We start from the raw sequence: 19,726 nt of genomic DNA, 5'->3' as shown, positions 1-19,726 counted from the left end.
GGCTTCCAGGCTGGCCAGGGTCCCCCCCTTGCCCTCACTAGGACCATCAGGTTAGCAGCATCACCTCACTGACGAGCATGCCCGAGTTCTGCATTTAGACCCAGGTGTATACTAACAACAGTGGCCACCTTGACATTCGTCCAAGTAACCACCGAATGGGGATGACTGTTTACGAGGCGGGAGACTGGCAACTCAAGAAAAGCTGCTGTACCCTTCCTTGGACATCTGTCAACAAGGGATGACGGGGGGCACAGCTCAGCCAAGGACCCAGGCTGGACAAGGGCTGAGGACGAGGACATTGCACCTGACAATGATAGGCATGCAGATGGCATAGGAAGCTGCTGCCATGAAACCCTGAGGAATAGGATGTAACGGGGGTAGTGCGTTGCAGAGGCACGGTGGGGTGTAAGCGACACTGCGAGGAGGGTACCATGCATTTCTCACGTCCCTACACAAATGTCTGCTCTCCTCTCGACTCAATGAGGGCTAATCTTGGCCAGCCTTACACATACACAAAATCTGAATTCTGTTGTTCCAAAATACATAGACCATAGGGCTCCCATTCATGATTCTGAAGCAAGTGTCACAGCTGAACCAGGGCAGCTCTGTACCCAGAGTTCCTGTGACCATGCCCAACTATGTCTCACTTCTCTGGGGACTCCCTATTTCTGTTACCCCTGTACTGAGCACCCCGATGCACCAAAGTCACCTCTTCTGCTCCCTGAGGCGGAGACATACACCATAGTGGAGGTGATTTCAAGAGAGCGATTCATTTCTAAATCCCAACCATGAACCTGGACACTGCTGGCGCCAACACGGCGGCTGGCAGGCACAGAGAAATGGCACCGGCAGCATGGGCTGTGCTTCCTCTCCAGCCTGCCAGGTCCAGTCTGAACACACTCCCGCCCTGCCCCAGGCCTCTGCACCCATAGGTGGGGGCTGATTGCCAAACCCAAAGCCAGCCCCATGCCCGACCCAAAGCTCACCCAGAAAGGACTACTGCAAAGCCCAGTAGAAAGGATTTATTTATAGTCAACAGGTGACACAAGCCTTCCTTTAAATTCCATTTTTTTTTTACAGTAAATAACGCGTATTTCCCTCCTTCCCATGCAAGATAGAGGAGTATTAATCTACAACTCTTATTTAATTGTGAAAAAATAAAGTGTCTCCCTTTATAATCAGACTGGTGGTAGTGTGGATATTATCTGTGGTAATGGATGGGGTTGCTCATTCCTGGACTGGTTATTTGGTTAAGTCCTAAAACGTTAGGCTGAAAAATCCCTCACCCAGTAAAAATAAATACTGCAACATGAAGGACATGAAACCCTACGGCACCCTTTAAAACATCTCTGGAGCAGCAGCACAGGGCTCATGGGACCAGCATGGCTGCAGCCTGAACAAAGGAGCCACTGACTACAGCAGGGGCCACACCCCATGCACCAAGAGGCCTCGTCGGAGCCAGCTGCTTTCGACCTCCAAGGAGCCTGGCCACCACAGCACACGTGCTCTGTCCCTGGGAAGCACACCATGATTGCAAAACTCTGTGTCCAAACAAAAATGAAACAGACGAGAAAGCCGCTCTTGTCTGAGGGATGCAGGATCCTGCCTGGCTCACGGCAGCGGCGTGCCATGGCTGCACTGGACACAGGAGAAGGGTTACCAGTCACTGACCCAGGCTGCTGTGTCACCCTGCAGCCCTCCCCAAGGAACCAGAGACAAGGACGGCAGCGGGGTGCTGCAGCAAGGCCTGCGCTTTATTGTGGGTGATCTGAAGGAACACGGTTGGCCAGCAGGAGCTGGGCCTTGCTCTCGGTCCTGGCCACACAGCCTTCAACCACCATAGATAAATAGGGACAGAATCTGCACAGGCGGCCCCTCCAGCCGCAGAGCAGAAGCCCACTGGTAAGGGGCCTCGTGCCCAGGCTGGCACTGAATCCGTCCCAGCGGTGCCAGCCATGGGCATCTCCACGCTGGCCAGGGAGCTTCAGTCCAGCTCGATGGGGCTGCTGTCGTCCTGGCTCTCTTCCCCCTCCTCCTGCTCCGAGGAGCCCATGAGGCTGCTCAGCAGGTTCCCTAGAGGGAGACACCGGCCAGTGACGGTTATACACAGAGGCAGTGCTGCCCTGGAAGCCTGCCTCCCCAGGGAGCCCACTGCCCAGCTCACCACACTCATGGGTTCCCGAGATCAAGACACACCTAGCCATGTGCGGTCAATGCCCAGATGGTGCTGCTCTGGAAGCTCTACCTTCCCAGAGAAGCTTCATGCCAAGGTTGCCATGCCTTGCAGGAAGAAGAGCCCGGAGGCGCAGCTGGCTACACTTTTGAAAGCCATACTAGGAATACCCCTGATAACCAGTGATGGGGCAAACCAGACCCTGAACCAGCAGTTGAATCTGGTAGTCATGAGGGAGCAGCCCAAGTCCCATGGAGTCCAGAGAAAGCTGCACAGCATTTGGACCAGAGCCTCAAGGCCACACCTGAGATGCTCAGAGTAGCCTGTCTGCATCTCCTGTGTGAAAACTCAAAACACGTGGGACTTACAGGGACCACTCACATGCCAACCCTGACCCCAAAATTCTCTTATCCCTGAGAGTGGCAGAGCCAGTGGGCGTTCTGCCAGGCTGCTTGAGTATGGAAATGTAGATTGTCCTCTGCCTGTACCCCTCTGCCTGTTCCTGTGGCCCCTGGGGAACCCAGTAACCATTCTGCAGGGAGGGGGAGCTGCTGGCTTTAAAGCTCTGTGGGATGACAAGCACACGTCCTGACAACCTTGGATTGCTACTCCACACTGAGGTATGTGCACATGCTTTCGGGAATGCCGAGCCCTCAGGTGCTCAGGCCACCGAGGGCTCAGGCGGAAAGCAGTAGCGCTCGCTGGCCCCCCGATGGAGACAGCTGAGCCCTGCTCATACCCTCCACAGGCAATGAGCTCAAGAGAAACATCAGAAGGAAAGCTCACAGCAAGACTCAGAACCTGGGAGGCCGAGGCCAGAGGGTCCAGGTGAGCTTGAGGCTAACACAAGTTACAGGTAATGACCTTGTCTCAAAGCCAAACAAAAGCAAACCAACTACAGCTGGGCAAGGCGGCATAAGCCCAGCATTCAGGAGGCTGAGGCCGCCTGCTCACCAGAGCCAGTTCCAGGGAAGCTAGTACACCGAGAAACCCTATCTCAAAAAAACCCCAACAAACAGGGCCCCCCAAAAAAACAATAATACAAAACCAAACCAAAAAAAACATGAAACTAGAAGGGCTAGGGAGCTGCAGGTCAGTGGTAAAAAACTTGTCTAGTGAGTTCAAGGACCTCCTGAGTCTCCAGCACCAGAAAATAGAAAATGAGACACTTCAAATGCAGAGAACTCCAGCACACTGGCCCTGCCTTGGTGAAGAGGGGCTCATATTTGGAGTTCAGACCCAGCCAGTGAACAACCTGAGCTACAGAGTCAGACTTCAACAAGGTCAGAAACCTGTGTCCACATGGGCAACCTAGGAACATGGCAGAAAGACCTGAGGGGAGCCACCTGCCGGGACCCAGACCACACGGCTCACCTAGCAAGCCTCCATAGGAGGACGTCTGCTTTGGCGGCACACCGAAGAAGAGCTGTCCGATCCTGTCGAGGTACTGTAGGAAGCAGGGCAGAGGTCAGCGGGTGAGCGCAGGCCCCGGCTGGGGCTGCCTCCCCCTCCTCCCAGCCACTGCCCAGGCGGGGAGCCTCACCTCGTTGTACATGGGGTCCCTCCGCAAGGACGGCTGGTACTGTTCGCACAGCACTGTGAACACAGCCAGCTTGCCACTGCAACAAGAGCCAGGGATGACTCCCAGTGCTATCTGGGGGCCACAGACACACACCTATCACCCAGATGGACTCACCCGTCCACAGCCAGCAGCAGAAACCAGATGAAATTGAGCAGGGGTTGGACAAAGGGCGGCCCGTCCTCGATGGACGGGTGCTTCTGTGTGTACGTAGTGAACACCACCAGCGCGCTGTTCTTGTTTTTCAAACAGAGAAACCTGCACGCAAGAACACCCAGAGTGAGTCCCACAGGCAGACGCGGGCTTGCACAGAGGCCCACAAGAGGCCAATACAACAGCCAAGATCTTGCCTGACAGCAGCACCCAACTTTGCCTGGACAGCTGCTGTCTCCACGAGCCCAATGGACGTCAGGGCAACTGGGAGGCCAGGCTGAGTCCTGGGGGCTGTCCCCCACAGGGCATGGATCCTTCCACACACTGGTGAAGGGATTAACTCTCAGAAGGTCAACAGAGCTGGGAAACAGGGGCTAGGTGGGTGCTCACGTCTCCGCTATGGCCTCTGCTTTCTCCACACCTGTCTGCATCTGTCAAAGAAGCACATGGTGCAGAGGGCTGGGTAGGAAACAGCCCGCTGACCCTGATGCTGTGCTGGGCTCTGGGCAGCCTTGGCCTCTGCCAAGAATTCTGTACCAGCAGCCCTAAATCTGCCAAGAAAAAAAAAAATGGCCCATAGTCTGCCAGTGGGAGACAACAGCGACAGTACACACCCACAGCCAGGCTGGAGAGCTTGAGGTGTTACATAATTCCTTTTTCCAAAACCACAACTGGCAGCTGGGCACACACCTGTGATCCCATCACTTCAGGGAGGCAGAGATAGGTGGATCTCTCTGAGCTCGGGGACAGCCTGGTCTACAAAGCAGTCCAGGACAGCCAAGGCTACACTGAAAAACCCTATCTTGAAAAAAGAAAACCCAAAATATCCCACCACCACAACAAAATCACAACTGGTTGTGCTGCTGTGTGCCTGCGATTCTGGCACTCAAGAGGGCTGAAGCAGGAGAACTGCTCTAAGTTTGAGGCCAGCCTGGGCTTTATCATGAGAACTTGTATAAAAAAAAAGAAAAAAAAAAAAAGAAAGCACTCTGAGTACCCACAGCGCACTCTCCTGCCACTGCCCACACAGGAAGGCGTATGCGTGGATGACCACAGGAGAGGACTGTTCCTTAGGGAGGAGAGGTGGAGGCCTGAAAAGCAGGTAAGATGACTCAGTAGGTAAGGTGCTTGCCATCAAGTCAATGATGAGCTCGGTCCCAGGACCAGCACGGTGGAGGGAGAGGACTCCAAAAGCTGCCCTCTGACCTTTACACATGCACAACACAGCAAGTGTCCCTACAACTCCCACTCTGCACACAATAAGTAAGCAGGTAAGTATGTAATTAAACCCCCAGGCTTCAAAGTCAAACATATGTGCCTTCCTGACGCAGGTGGAGATGGAGCCCCCACCAGCCGCGGCTGTGCCTCAGTCCTCCAGGGGGACGGCAAACCCAAAGCTGCAGACTCCTCAGCAGGGTGGGTGACAGGGCAACCGTGGCGCTCCCGGGAAAGGACTGGCTGCCGGCCTTGGGCCTATGGCTCCCCGCCTAGCACTGCGCAGCCTGAGGACAAGGCAGCCGCTCAAGGCTTCTCTGCTCCAGGTTGTGAGCTGCAAAGGTCCCAGAGTCCTCAGAGCACTCACTGTAGCACAGCCTGAGCCACGAACATGTCCACCTCACTTCGGAAGCCTCGGGCGGTGGAGTACTCGACCAGCATGTTGGCACAGCCCTCGCCGTCGGTGGAGTGCAGAAAGTGATACCGAGATTCACAGTAGTTTTGCTCTGTGAAGGGAAAGAGGAGATGGGCACACCTGACCACAGGGCACACAGGGCCACCCACTCCTTCCCTGCTCCTACCCATCTGTCCTGGGCACACAGCTGCCTTTGCTGGGCCAGTGATCCCAGAATGAGCTAGCCATCTGCACAGCTGCTGTCCCCCAACCTGCTGCCAGCTTCCTTGTGCTCAGAGACCCAACATCAAACAGCTCAATGAGCATGGTCACCCAAGCTCCTTCCTTTCTCCCTGTTCTAAGTGTGTGAAGCTGCTGTGTCTGCTTAAGGCTTGTATGCAGGTGAGTTACTGCTTCTGACCTTCTAACTGGGTCCTGGCTGAGGGAGATGCCTTTGCACACAGTGAAGAGCACCAATGCCTGCTATGTTTAAATGCAGAAACCCACCTAGCACTTTTCACACCAAAACCCTAATAGTAGAGCATGCTGGGAATCCTGAGTGAACATCAAAGAGGAACCTGGGATTCCTTCTGCCTCTGGAGCCTTGACAGCAGTAAGGAGGAAACAGGCCCCTCAACACCAACAACTCAGGTCCCCAGCCCCCGACCCACTCTCAAAGGCCTTTTCTGCACAGAGATTTTTGCTGACTGAGAGAGAGAGAGCGAGCAATGATTAAGGTAGACCCTCATTTCCAGGCCTGCATGTTCCTGTCTTAGTTCCTGGTTCATGTCCCCAGACCATGTACCAGACACGTGCTGTGTGAAGATGTCAGTGACCCACGAGTGACAGGCAGCTTGCCCTTAGCTGAAGGACAGAACAGCCCTCAAGAGGAAGGCAGAGCTCTGAAGCACACACTGGGGCTGGGGTTTCCTCTGAGTTTCCCTGAACTTTCTGATCTTTTCACTTTACAAAGTCCTGATTGTTCTAACTGTGGCTCTGGAGTGAAGGCAGGGTGCACAGTGCCCAGGAGGAAGGAAAGAGGAGGTAGTGTAAGCCCACAGGATGTCCAGTACATCTGCCATGGGGGTGACATTCTGGACACAAATAATATGAACAGGTACGTCCTGTGATTAGCATGGCCACAGCCAGAGGGAGGCAGCAGCTGGTCTTGCTCACAGAACTAGTCTATAGTCAACTCTGGATAGCATTATGTCTGGCTCAAACCTTTGGAATTCTTGAGGCACAAAGGCTGGTGTTTGTGTAACACAGGTCACTGTGCACTTCTAAGCATCTCCTCCTCTCACACAAGCTCCATTAGGCATAGCCCACCATCAAGAGAGCTGTAGCAAAAACGCGACCCTCACAGGGAACAGACCCTTGGCCAGAAATGCCACTGGGCCGGGAACAGGAGCTGTTCAGGTCCCAGCAGACATTCACCAAGCATGTGTCTTTATGCTCAAGCCAAACTCAAGAGCTAAAAAGACCAGACACACCTGCAATCCACTCCATGGCCAAATAATCTAACAAAAGCTCACCCCCAAACTGAGATAAACACCAAGAGAACTACAAGGCAGGGAGCCACCAAAGGGTAAGGTGTGGAGGCCCACTGAGGAAGGAGGAGGAAGGGGAGGCTCTGGGAGGAGCAGCATGTGACCAGGTGGAAGAACCAGGACAGTGACTGGAAAGAAGAGAGCACCACTCGGGGCTTCTTATGAGCTGTGGCGGTTCCACCCAGGGCCGATCTACCAAAGCAGAAATGTTGGAACTGGCTTGCTGAAAGACAGGCTGATGCACTTTCCCCAGGGCTTCTCCCTGTTATCACTAGGCAGCTACACAGAGGATGCAGCTACTGGCAAGCAGGATCCCATGCCTACCTTTCCACAGCGTGAGGGCCAGCAGCTGGTGGAGCCGAGGATGGCCCAGTTTCCCGGACCCTCCACTGGACCACTTCAGGGCTCTGGACACAAAAGCTACTCGCTCAGGAGAATTTGGATCCATCAAACTGAACACTTTAGCCAGATTTTCTGCAAATGACAGAATCAGACCCTTACCAAAAGCACATAAGAGGTGTTACATGTCAACAAAAATACAGCCCTCTGTGAAGAGGCAGGAATAGTACTGTGTGTTTAAGACAGCCTGGGCTACAATAGTCAGACCTGTCTCAGTCCTCCCCAGTTATGTAATGCCAAAAGAAAGCCCAGACCACTGGAGTGGCCCGCATGCACCACCCAGGTCTGGGGCCTCCCCCGGCTGGCTTGCCTACTGCTCTTCTGACTTTGTTGATGTAGGTGGGCCTGCGGGGAGGCAGCTCTGTGGGAGCAGTCTTGGAGCGGCAGGACGGCTCTAGTTGAGAGCAGCAAAGGCCACAGACCGTTTTCAGGAAGGGCTCTAGCAGCCACACGTTGGCTCAGTGGGATTAGTTGCCAACAGGTCCATAACATGTGTCTGTGAACTCAACTGGATATGGCCAGTGTGACCTCCCACGGCATAAGCAGTCCTGAAGTACAGAGCCCAACCCCCGCCCCACCAAGGGACTGGAGGCGGCGAGGGGGCTCTGCAGAAGACCAGTCACGGAAACCCCTGTTGACAGGCTACTGTGCAATGCATCACGCAGTGTAGCGTCCTCACCCAACAGCTCATCGGCGACGTCCACCTCAGCCTTCTCCAGGGATTCGAGGACCAGCATGGATAGGTCAGCCGCACTGTTCTGCTGCAGAACAACCAATGTACAAATCCATGGTCAACAACAGGGGCCCACCCTTCGGGAGAGTCCAGGTAAAGCACGTGGCTGCAGGCTCTGCAGATGGCAGCCTGCAAACACACAGCTGGGGACACTGTCTGGCCAAGGAGCAACGGGGCAGGGTCACTGGCAACTGGCAAATATGGAGCGCCAAGCCCAGAGCTCCAGGCACAAAGTCCCACAGCAACAGCCATGGAGACTGAGACTCTAGGCCACCGACGGCCAGGGCCCAGAACAGCTTGATAGCCCCCCCCCCGCCATCCTGGCAGCACTTACTTGGCCATGACTGAAGAAGAGCAATGCTCCTGAGTACATGAGCTCTCGGGCCTCTGCATGCTTGCTTTGGGACATGTATCTGCACACAGGGAAAGAGGGAAACCCAGCCATGAGTGAGTAGAAAACCCAGCCATGTGCCATGCAGATGCTTACAGATGTGCTTTCTTTGTATATGCCTGCTGGTCCTGCCTGGGGTGGCTATAAATGCTTAAACAAAATTTATCAGAACACTGCTTCTGAGTATGCCCCAGCCAGCTACTCTAGACAGCAGCTGTACGGAAGGCTCTGGAGACACAGGGCCCAGGAGCAGCGCACCCGCCTGAGCATACAGGGCACCCTCCACCCCAGGGTGCCACTCCAACAAGTAACCCAGGCAGAAGCCAGTGCAACTTCCATGGTGGGGCAGGGGAGATGGGCACTGTCTATCTCAAAACAGAAGGGTGGGTCTACATGTGGGGACAAGAGGATAGACCGCTGAAGATGCTGATCATGATGACTGCAGCAACTCTGCCCAGGCCTAGCTGGCCCAACTTCAATCAGCACCCTCCACATAACCTACGTACTGCATCATCTGATGAAGAACAGGCCACTGGGCGCCTCACCCCATCACCCAAGAACACAGCCCGGGCCCCACGGACAAAGATAACGATACAGAGCATTAACAGCGCAGGCAAGCCTGGATGATGTGGCATCATCAGAATGGATGGCTCCGAGAGGAGTAAGCATGTAAGGCTTACTCGGCTTCTGAAACTTACACACCTCACACAGCCTCTACGTGAGGTTATCTGAACAACTGGTGAAGAGGCCCAGCCACAAACTGAAAGCTATTCAGGGAACCCCAATGATGAAGCTGCCTTTGAGTCACCCATGGTTCTGTAACTCATGGTTCATGAACTCACCGGCTCAGTAAGCTCGAAGTGGGTTTAATCATTTCTTTGGTCTATTGGCAGTGACCTATCTGGGGTGAATAGGTGTCTGTTCATGTTCTCTGTAGAAAGGGTCACACTGAGAGACCAAAAGATGAATTAGCAGCTATTTATTAAGACCGGAAGTAGGTGGGTGGAGAAGTCCAGTAATGCCCTAAGGGGAAGGACAGCCTTACTGCATTCTTTCCCCACCCACTAGAGATACAGTTGCTAGAAAACTGGACCATCCCCCTAGGGAGGGACACCAGATTATTAATGGCCTGGGAACCTTCCTATAGCCAATGGATTAAAAATGTAGCATTTTGACCAATAGATGCTTGCCAGGCAGGAATTGCCTCTGCCTTGGGCATGCTAGGATGGACCAGAATCTTTAAATGACCCAACTAACCTGGGCACAAGCACTCAGCTCCCACCGCTTCGGCGGTGGGGGTGTGTGGGCCCAAATTGCAGCTTGTAATTTACAATAAAAAGAACCTCATGTATTTACAGCGGAGTCTGTTTATTCCTGGTCTTTTGGGGTTCATGAATTGGGCAGTACACAACAACACAGGAACTCACAGAACCAATGAGTTGAGGAGGAGTGGTTTCATGGCCCAACATGGGTGGTGATCCATGTGAGGATGGAAAATCTATAAAGGCAATCGCAATATGTTCTCCTTTCTCCATGTGGGATGGAATGGAGAATCTCCTTGTTGGAGTGGTAGGTAGATGCTCCCAGCCATGAGTGATAAGATATGCAACCAAGGCCAAGCTATCTGAAAGTGGAGCATTCCTAGGAGGACTCACTGGTGGCCATCTTCTACTTGGTGTAGAATGTCATCCCAACTACTGATGGACTAGAGAATTCATCACAATCCTTGCAGGCAGTATGCGCAGGAGCAAGTGGTAGTACCAGATGTTGGGGGCTGGTCTAATGCTTGCATTTTGATGCTAATTACTGGCTCTCAAGATCTGGTTACTGACTGCATAGACCTATTCTTGTGTAAACCTGCCCAAGACATTATACCTGATTGATTGATTAAAGGCCTAAAAACCTGGGCAGAGCAGAATGGGGTAGGCGTGGCTTAGAGTTTTAGGAACGGAAGAATCATGGGAAATGGACAGACAGATGGGAAGAGAGGAGGAGGAGGGAATATACCATGATAGGTTAGCATGGAAAAGAAACCATGTGGACCAAAAGGAAGGACTCCAACGATGGTGTAGAAAGGCCCAGATGAAGAACACAAGCAAGGATTTATAAGAGTATGGACGGATGATAGACCAGATGTGGATTGTTAAGGAGGATTGGATGGGGGGCTGGGAGGTGAATGGTGAGATTGATAGCGCAGATCGAATTATATGCCCAGTCCAAGGTGTTCTGCTTTAAGGCAATTATAAAATCTAACAGGTGTCAGTGTTTAATTTGATTTGTGATAGTGGGTTAATAATACCACCACAATAATTATAGCTTAATAATAAACATTTGTTAGGCCATACCATTTCATTCAAAAACAACAATCAGACACAGGGTTTTCCACTTACTAGCTGTCAGTACTTGAGGAAAAGGTAGAGGAAAGTGAGAATAAGAGTAAAACCCTAAAATCCATGGGAAGAAACCAAGATTGAGGTGGAAGAGAATATAGAAGTTACACAAGAGACCTTACAAGTACAACCTTTAAAAGGCAAAGTCCATGATTCAACAAGCAGATGGACTAAAAACTACAACAATCAGGAAGCACTCAGCATCCAAACTGCTACCTGGGAAAGACTTAAACACATAGTCAAAGGGCCTGTCACAGCTCCTGAGGCTGTAGAATACATGGACTGATGAGATCAATCTGAGTTCAATGGAAGCAGAGACACTAGGTAATACAATTATCTGCCACTCCTGGAGACAAAGACTGCACAACCTGAAGCAACAGGAGGGAAATCAAGCCTGGTGTGCAGGCTTGTAAAGCCACCACTCTTGGGTTATTCTGGCTGAGGTCCCCATAAATGTATCAGGGACTGGAAGAGAACAGAGAAAATAAACATTACTGGTACACTGCACAAGAAACACGGTGTTGGTGCTCAGTCCAGTAAGTCAGACACAAGTGTGGTACAGGAGAGCCAGGAGAGGTTGACTGAGCAGGAAGCATGGACTGGGATGGGATTTTGCTAGCCCCATGGTGAGATGTAATCTTCATGAGGTAGAAGCTCTGGCAGACATTAAAGGCATGGAAACCAGGTTCAGAAAATGGCAAAGCAATCAAAGAGGATGAAAAGAAGAGTGAAGACAACAAAAGGGTGTGCCCAGGCCACACAAAGACAAATGTGCCAAGATCTGTGTGGAACTGGAGTTACTGGGAAAAAATATTAACAGTCAAGTGCCGTGCTAGTGAGCTTCTCAGAGGCTTCAAAACCTGAGCAACAGTCCACAGATGTCAATGCTAAAACAGTTCAGGTAAGAAAAGAGTGAGCAGTGAGCAAAGCATACTGGGATCAAGATTGTTTGCTCAGACTGGGAACCCTTTCAGCAGTAGTGGTCTGCAGCCTATAAGACCCAAAGAGCCAGGTCCAGAGGCAAGCCATGGGAGGTTCCTGCCTCCCTTGGGCCCGAGCCAAGGCAATCAGTGCTCACCTGCCTGACACCAGGAGCAGAGATGCCCAGCGGGCCTGGAGCAGTAGCAGCCCACCTTGAGGTCAGATGGTTCATGGAAAATGCCTGCAGCTTCTGGAGGGCCACCTGGGGTGCTGTCCCCAACCACGGTCCTGGACTGTTATCCCCCATGTTCCTCTTGTGACAGAACAACTGACAGAAGTTATGAGATCTTGCCTGCTGGTCTGGGGTTGTTATCAACTCTTTCAGGATTGTCTTAGCTGCTGAAGACCATAGATGGTTATTTGGAATGGGTGGCTATGCACATCCAAAGAAACTGCCCACTCTCTCTAAAAAGGTTTACTACAGAACTAAGCCTTTAAACATCTTGCAGACAGGTAGAAAATCTAGAACAAGAAACAGAGAAAGTAAGGAGTTTAAACAAAGGCAGCCAGCCTGAATGGGAAAGGCACTCTTAGAAGCAGTAAGGTTGTTAAATGAAAATTGAACTCCCAGATGTGAACTATTTCTGTTAAGTTTTTGGTCACAGAGGTCCCACAAACCATAAAGGCTACATGCTAGAACCAGATGGTTTTAAGTCCCTATTGCTAAAGATACTACATGCAGCCAAGCGTGTGGCTCAGGCCTGTAATCCCAGCACCCAGGAGGCAGAGACAGGCAGATCTCTGAGTTCGAAGCCAGCCTGGCCTACAAAGCAAGTTCAGGACAGCCAAAGACACACAGAGGAACCCTGCCTCAAGGGGAGTGGGAGAGAGAGAGCTAGAGAGCACAAGCTTTAGATACAGGACAGAGAGCAATAAGGCTAGAACTCAACTGAAAACTCTCTCCCCACTCATAGGCTTTTGTGTCATGCCAAAAGGCAGAGGCTGCTGGAGAACTGTTACTGTCCTGAAAGGTTATAGACCCTGAAAGCTTTAGTATCAACATTCCAGGAAAGGTGAACTCATGGGTACAGTAGCAACACAACTGTTAAGGATGCAACCAACCTCTTTTGGATGGGATTTAAAATCTTTCAAAACTCAATGTAAGCCTGGGCAAAAATCCATAGCCAACAGGGTCATCGGTCCCTACGGAAGGACTACTGCTATTGCTTTGTTAAATGTAATGACCGTACCTGACAAATTAAACATTTCTATTTCCCTAACAGATTACTACTGCTGGCCCCTCCACTGGCCTCTGCCTCCCTGCACTGGGATTAAAGGCGCACACCGCCGTGCCTGGTTTAGAAGTCTCTTTTTGGCACTGTGAGATTGTAGTATAGAGCCTTATCACAGATCAAGCTTCTCAGATGAATTGCTGTGGCACAGGAACAAAACCACAAACAAAGGGAAATAACCCCCAAGCCTCAGCAAGCCTTGGAGGAAGAGGAGGCTGGGAAAGACTTTAACAGCAGTAGAAAAGGGTGCCATGCCCTGTTGCTATTTCCTGAATTGAAACATTCCCTGGAGGAGGGGAGAACACTTAAAACTCAGGAAGTAAATGAACAAGCCTCAAGAAGTAAATAAACATCACAAGTCTCAAGAAGTTCTGGGGCTTAGCAAGAGAAATGCTCCTAGAAATTAAGAGAAGTATTCCTTCAAAGACACACCAAACTCCCGAGATCAGAACTGCCCAGCGATCATGCCCTACCTTACTGAAATTACCTGTTCCAAGGTCAAGGAAAGTGTATAGAGACAAAAGTTTCAGGCAACAATGAAAATAAATTTCTCACCACAAAATTCGTGGAGCTGGGGGAAAGGGGATCCTTTCTGGGTGACCAAACAGGCTGGGTACCCCAAGGCTATATGAGAGACAAAGGTAGTCAGCCTTCCTTGGCATTCAGCTACATGCACAACGCCCTGTGTGACATCCAAAATCAGGATCCATGCTGTGTTGGCTCGAGAGGAAATCGGAGGACAGAAGCTGGTCCATGGGCTAGGAAAATGGCGCAATGGGCTAAGGGCACGCTAAGCAAGTGTGAAGATCTGACATCTCCAGCACCCAAATAAAAGCTGGGGGGGGGGGTGGCACTACAGAAATGGCTCAGTGGTTAAGAGCACTGGCCGCTCTTCCAGAGGACCCAGTTCCATTAACAGCACCAAATGTCAGCTTACAGCTACCTGTAACTCCAGTTCCAGGGACCTCTGTGGGGACCAAGCATACATGGCGCACAGACATTCATGCAGACAAAATGCCTATACACAAAATAAACACATTTAAAAACTCCAACAACTGGTGTGACTCTGTGTGCTTGTAACTAGTGTTGGGCTTGCTGGCCTGTCAGCCCAGCTTGCAATGGCTAGGTTCAATGAGAGACTGTCTCAAAAAAAAAAAAAAGGAAAAGAAAAGAAAGAAAAAAAGAGGTGGAAAGCAACTGATGGAGTAACCCAAAGTCAATATTTGGCCTCCACACATGCATACAACACAAAGGGAGGGGTAGGGGCTGGCCTAAAATGCTCAGCCAGCACACATGTCCAAGGACAAGGGACTCTCTACTATAACTCGGTGGTCTCAGCCCCAAGGCTATTGTATGTACAACACACACTGTACATTTTCTTTTTAAAAAAATTTTATGTGACTTAGGAAAATAACATTACTAGTCACAAGAGCTAACTCACAGAGGTCCCAGAAGAACCTGCTGTGCTCCACCCTATGGAGAAGCACTCACACACAGACTGTTAAAGGAGGGGAGACAACGCAACGTTTGGGGGACGGGGGAACTTCCTAACCAGCAGGAAGCTTCTTAAACCCAGGAAGGAAACACCTCCACAGCTTCAGGAAGACTCTGAAACCCACCAGCTTTACAAGGTCCCTCCCTCCTCAAGCATGACAAATTTTACGGAGTGTTGAGACTCTTGGACAAGCCCAGCTGCTTGAAAGAGCTGCCTGTAAGGGCTCAGAGCAACTGCTCTGGAAAGGAATTCTCCAGCCTGCTGAGCTGGCTGTAGGCTATGCAGTGTGCTCCAGGTTCCCAGCTTTTGTCAACTGTCAACCATGCTGGGATGGATTGGTGATGCAGCTGTCAGTCATTTCTGCTCCTGTAAGTAACCTGTCACCCATATTCCTGTAGGTAACTACAATACAGCTCACTGCTTCCCCAAGTTGGACTCTGATGGTATCAGTACTTTTGTCTGTCATCATTCCCTGCCTGGGATGTTCGTGTCTTCCCAGGAACAGTGTTACACCACTACTTTGTAGGACGGGGAGTGAAAAGTAATGGGGGACTGGGTAGGCTGCAGGTAGGAAGGCTCCTCACCCACACACACAGCCACCAACACTTGGGCCCTGGAGGATGGCACGGCAGTCCTGCGGCCGGCCAGGAAAAGCCGAACAGCGTCTAGCTTTCCGAGATACTAAGAAGCGAGGCCGGAAAGCTCGATGCTGGCCCTGCAGGGGCCAGCCTGCCACAACAGGGCCACGGCTAATAGCTAGGCCAGGGGCTCCAAGGTCACCCAGGCCCAACCTCTGTAGACTACTGGGCTCCTTTTTCTAAGATACAGGCTGAGTAGTGGAGTCATGATGTATGTGGATCAGACTCAGAACACGTTTAGTGAACTAGAAAGTGAACAGACGGAGAACCCCTTGACCAAACCGAGAAAGAACTGAGCCAAACAACAGACAAACTGCATGAAAGAGAGCGTCCGGTCACCAACCGAGATGAGTTTCAAGTAAAACAAAACAAAACAAAAAACTATGCAGAGGGGATATTCACTTTAAATATGTAAATTTCTCTGACCACTTCTCCGGTCAGAGAAGCTGGAAAGACCAGGGCTGGTGAGATGAATCAGTTTAGCAGGTAAGGGTGGTTGCGACCAAGACTGATGAACTGAGCTCAATTCTAGGAGAACACACAACTCCTGCAAGTTGTTCTGACATTCACAAGTGTGTGCAAAGACACACAGGTTTAAAAACCAGCGCCTTTGAGCATTCTGATGTCTCTAGCAGTCCTACCCCACGGAATGACCCTGAGCTGATGTGAAACTCCAAAAGAATGCCTGGATCCCCAGGGCAGCAGTGGTGAGGCAGGTGCAAAGAGGGGCTCAATTTCCTCCTTCTAAAGTAGCTCAGGGAAGTTGAGGTTCAGTGAAGCTCTTAATGAGTACTGAGGCCCTGTACCACATTGTGCTCCTGTCCTCTTGATGGCCAGCTCCTTGTATGCTGGTAACATGTGGCCTCAAACAGTGAAGAGGCAGAACCATCCCTGGTTCACCTGGACCAAGGGAACTCTTCTGGTCACATAACTCCAACAAGAATGTCCTCCATCACAGCAGGGCTGGTTCAAAGCAAAACCATGTGTATTCTGGGAGATTCATTTTTATTGATTAATCTAAAAATGAGTCAGGCAGTGATGGTGCATGCCTTTAATCCCAGTGTTTGGGAGGCAGAGGCAGACGAATTGAGTTTGGGGCCAGCATGATCTAGAAAATAAATTCAAGGAAAACCAAACAAAAAGGAAAGACCCTACCTGAGTGTTGCAGAAGCACAGACAGTGACTGGCCTGCTATACAGAGGAACCCCTGCAGTCCAAAGCTGTGTCTGTTCCTTTGCTTGGGCCAGGTGGCTGTTCAGTGACGGACAGCTCAACTCAGAAAAAACTAACCATTCAGCTGACCCAAGGACTTACACAAGCCTGTCATCCCAGCTACTTACGAAGCTAAGCGTGAAGGATCAGAAATTCTAGATCCATGTGGCTACAGAGTGAGTGGATGGCACACTGCCTCAATATTTTAAGTTAAAAAAGGGCTGTAGTGTACCTCAGAGGTCAGGGGTTCCATTCCCAGTAGCATAAAAAAAAAATTCAAAACTAAAACCAGTTATTGTATTAATCATTAAATAGTCACTTCTACCTGAAAAACTTTTGATTGCTTTTGAAGCGAGGGTTTCTCTGTGTAGCCTTGGCTGTCCTAGACCTCACTAGGTAGACCAGCCTGGCCTTCAACTCATAGAGATATGCCTGCCTTTGCCTCCTGAGTACTGGAATTAAAAAAAGTCTGTGCCACCGCACTTGGCTACAGATTTTTAACTAAAGGATAAAGCAAGTGCCTCCCCACGATAACTGGGAGTAAAAAAAAAAAAGCCTCTCAGGACACTGTGATGAAACCAGATGTAGCCAGACTGGTTTGTATTTATAGTGTCCAGTTTAGTATACAGAAGATTCCCCAGGCTGACCTTCAGGTAACCTGTGATTAGAGTAAGGACTAATGTCTCTGATAAACTGAGCGTCAGTGACTAAGCTAAAGCTTGTAATCCAGGCCGCCCAGAAGGTAAAGCAAACGGGAAGTCTTTAACACAAGGATGCCAGGGTTCACCCCACACCTGCCAAGGCCCTAGACTGAGCAGGGTTACAGAAATGCTGCAGGGCTGGTCCCTGATGGCCTGGTTACTCACACATGTGGCCTTCATCACATGTCCTTTCCTACTATGTCCACTTGGCTACTTGGCAGGCTCACGCTGGGCATGTGGGAAGGAAGTGGGAACTATCCTCAAAAGCAAACAAGTATCAGTCAGGAGCCAGAGAGTCCCCGAGCACTGACATTAATCTTCAGCTCTGCACAGAGAGTCAAGGCAGTGAGGCTACTGTGTGTAAGGTCTCACCCACTGTGCGGGCGGCTTTATCCAGCCCACAGAACAACACCGCCCCAGGATCAAGCTAGAGGGGGTGTTTGTAGGAGTCCCACAGTGCACGTGGGCCCTAGATGACAGTGATGGGTAAAAATGTGCAACTAGCATTGTGCCTCTATGCAGACACAAGACAAGCACTTTCCACTCATTTTACTGTAGACCTAAAACTGCCCTAAAATAAACAAAGCCTATTAAAACGAAAAGTGGGTCTGAGGAGCGCAGAGGCCAAACCCACACCGTGACCATGGAGCAGGGATGCTGCTTTCCTGAGATCAGGAATAAGGGTCAGAGTGGGGATTTCAGGAAGCAGATGCACACTGGCAGGAACCTGGAAGCAACCCTGATGAGGAACACCGGCGGGCCCACCGTGTCCGTATCTGATCACTCCAGTCACTGGACACAGAAAGGAGGACCAGGAGAAACTACTCTGAGAACAGGACCTGACTACCAACGGGGTCCTCCGAAGAAGGGAAGGCCAGGCGAGGAAGAGGGTGGGCTTAGAAGAGGAGGAATGGCGGGAAGAGAGGCCTGCAAAAAGGAAGGAGGCCTAAAAGAGAACAGAGAAGCCAGGAACAAAACTGTGGCCAGGGAAGGCAAGGCCTGAGAAGAAGTTCGCTGGGGAAGAAGGCCTGGGAAGGGGAAGGAAGACGGGGAAAGGACAGCACCGCGAGGAAGGCAGGGACCCAGAAAGGCGAGGTCGAGAGAGGAGGAGGGGGAAGCCAGGCGGGGAAGAGGAGGCCCTGCCGAGTAGTCCAAGCCCGCCGCCCCCGCTCCGACCCGCGACGGGCAGCCGCACGGGCCAATGAGGGTGCGGGGCGCCGCGGTGCAGCCAATGCGCAGCAGCGGAGGCGGGGCCTCGGCTCCAAGCCACCGCCCGCGCCCACCTGAAGAAGAGGGTCCGGTACATCTGGTGCGCCTCGTAGTAGTCGCCCTTCTCGACGCTGGCGCGCAGCTTGCCCTCCACGCGCTGGACGCCGCCGCGGTTGCGGGCGCCGTTGCGGGCGCCCTCCTGCTCTGCCATCGCCGCCGCCGCCGCCGCCGCCGCCGCCGCCGCCATGGGCCGGCGTTCCGCGCAGAGCTGACGCTGTCGCAGGCGCGGTCGGCGGCGCCTCCCGGCTTCCGTCCCTGCGGCCGCCGCACGCCCTCTACGGTGGCCACGAGGAGCCGCGCGAGGGCGAGCGCACCGCGGGCCGCACGTGACCAGGGGCGGAGCTGCGGAGGCCGGCGGGACCCGCCAGAGCCGCGCGAGGCCACGCCCCCGGCGGGTCTCGGAAGGACCCTGCGGGCATGGGCCAGGAAACGCGGACGGGGCGGGGTTCGGAGGCTACCACGCATCCGGGGAGGAACGTGCTGGTAGTCACGCGGGAGCGGGCGGGGCCGGGGTCCTGGGCGGGGCTGCACGCTGCTCCCGGAAGTGCTGTCACAGCACAATGCGACCAGCGGCGTAGGCTGCGCAGGTGAACTGGCCGGAAGACACGGCGATGAGGCGGCTGCTGTTCGGAAACTGCCCCGAGCACGTGGATGAACCAGACAAATCGTAGGACCTTTGGCCTGCCTCACTCCTGCCCGAGGGGTGCCCCTTCAGGCGGCAGCCATCCTGAGTGACACCGGGGACAGGGAAGCACGCTTGGGCTAGAACCTGTGATGACAGAGACAAGACCTGGCCTGGGTTGATGAAGGGGACGCCCGGCCACGATTATTGGGGGCAAGGGTGCTGGCCACCGTCAGTAATTTGACAACATCTAAGACTCAGGCCACAGAACCCTACACAGACCTTTGAATAGTGGTTTTGTATGCTGAAGATCAAATTCGGGCCCTCTGTTCTTGTTCAGTAACTGAGCTACACTCTCAGCCTCCAGTTTCCTCAGAGATAGGGTCTGTTACTCAAGTTGGCCCCTGAATGTGGGACTGTCCGGCTTCAGCTCCCTACTGTGGTAGTTCTGGGCCTGCACACAAGTAGACTAGCACTTTATGCGTGTACTCTCAGCATGCTGAAAGCATGGCGACGGATTGTTAACAGGGCTGTGAGTGATCTCTGTCAGTACATGTTCACCCTTCCGGAAGACCGTGCTCCACAGACACTACCACATA

At 52.2% G+C, this 19,726-nt stretch overlaps 1 protein-coding gene across 2 annotated transcripts; it reads right to left on the bottom strand.

Moving 5' to 3' along the window:
• Positions 1–1,007: 1,007 nt before the first annotated feature.
• Get4 (guided entry of tail-anchored proteins factor 4) lies at positions 1,008–18,834 on the bottom strand. 2 transcript variants are annotated; one of them, XM_021640738.2, is made up of 9 exons: positions 18,520–18,834; positions 8,531–8,609; positions 8,143–8,224; positions 7,389–7,538; positions 5,488–5,626; positions 3,870–4,010; positions 3,717–3,792; positions 3,548–3,620; positions 1,008–2,073 (listed from the first exon to the last, which is right to left on the bottom strand). In XM_021640738.2, exons 1-9 carry the CDS (start codon positions 18,690–18,692, stop codon positions 1,985–1,987), a joined length of 1,002 nt encoding a protein of 333 aa, XP_021496413.1. In that variant the 5' UTR covers positions 18,693–18,834; the 3' UTR covers positions 1,008–1,984. The 2 variants fall into 2 exon arrangements, with proteins under 2 accessions (XP_021496413.1, XP_060223985.1); XM_060368002.1 differs by having other exon boundaries at positions 8,143–8,221.
• Between the last annotated feature and the right edge of the window lie 892 nt (positions 18,835–19,726).

Source organism: Meriones unguiculatus, chromosome 15, assembly GCF_030254825.1.
Source record: "Meriones unguiculatus strain TT.TT164.6M chromosome 15, Bangor_MerUng_6.1, whole genome shotgun sequence".
Lineage (NCBI taxonomy): Eukaryota > Metazoa > Chordata > Mammalia > Rodentia > Muridae > Meriones > Meriones unguiculatus.
This window is presented reverse-complemented; position numbering and strand designations above follow the sequence as displayed.

What these genes read in the sequence shown, in the direction of transcription:
- Get4 (XM_021640738.2), bottom strand. Translation starts at nt 18,692, where the DNA reads ATGGCGGCGGCGGCGGCGGCGGCGGCGGCGGCGGCGATGGCAGAGCAG. An exon ending in TCTTCTTCAGTCATGGCCAA is followed by an intron (nt 8,225 to 8,530) that starts GTAAGTGCTGCC and finishes GTTGTTCTGCAG; the next exon opens with CAGAACAGTGCGGCTGACCT. An exon ending in GGCCCTCACGCTGTGGAAAG is followed by an intron (nt 5,627 to 7,388) that starts GTAGGCATGGGA and finishes TTCCCTTCACAG; the next exon opens with AGCAAAACTACTGTGAATCT.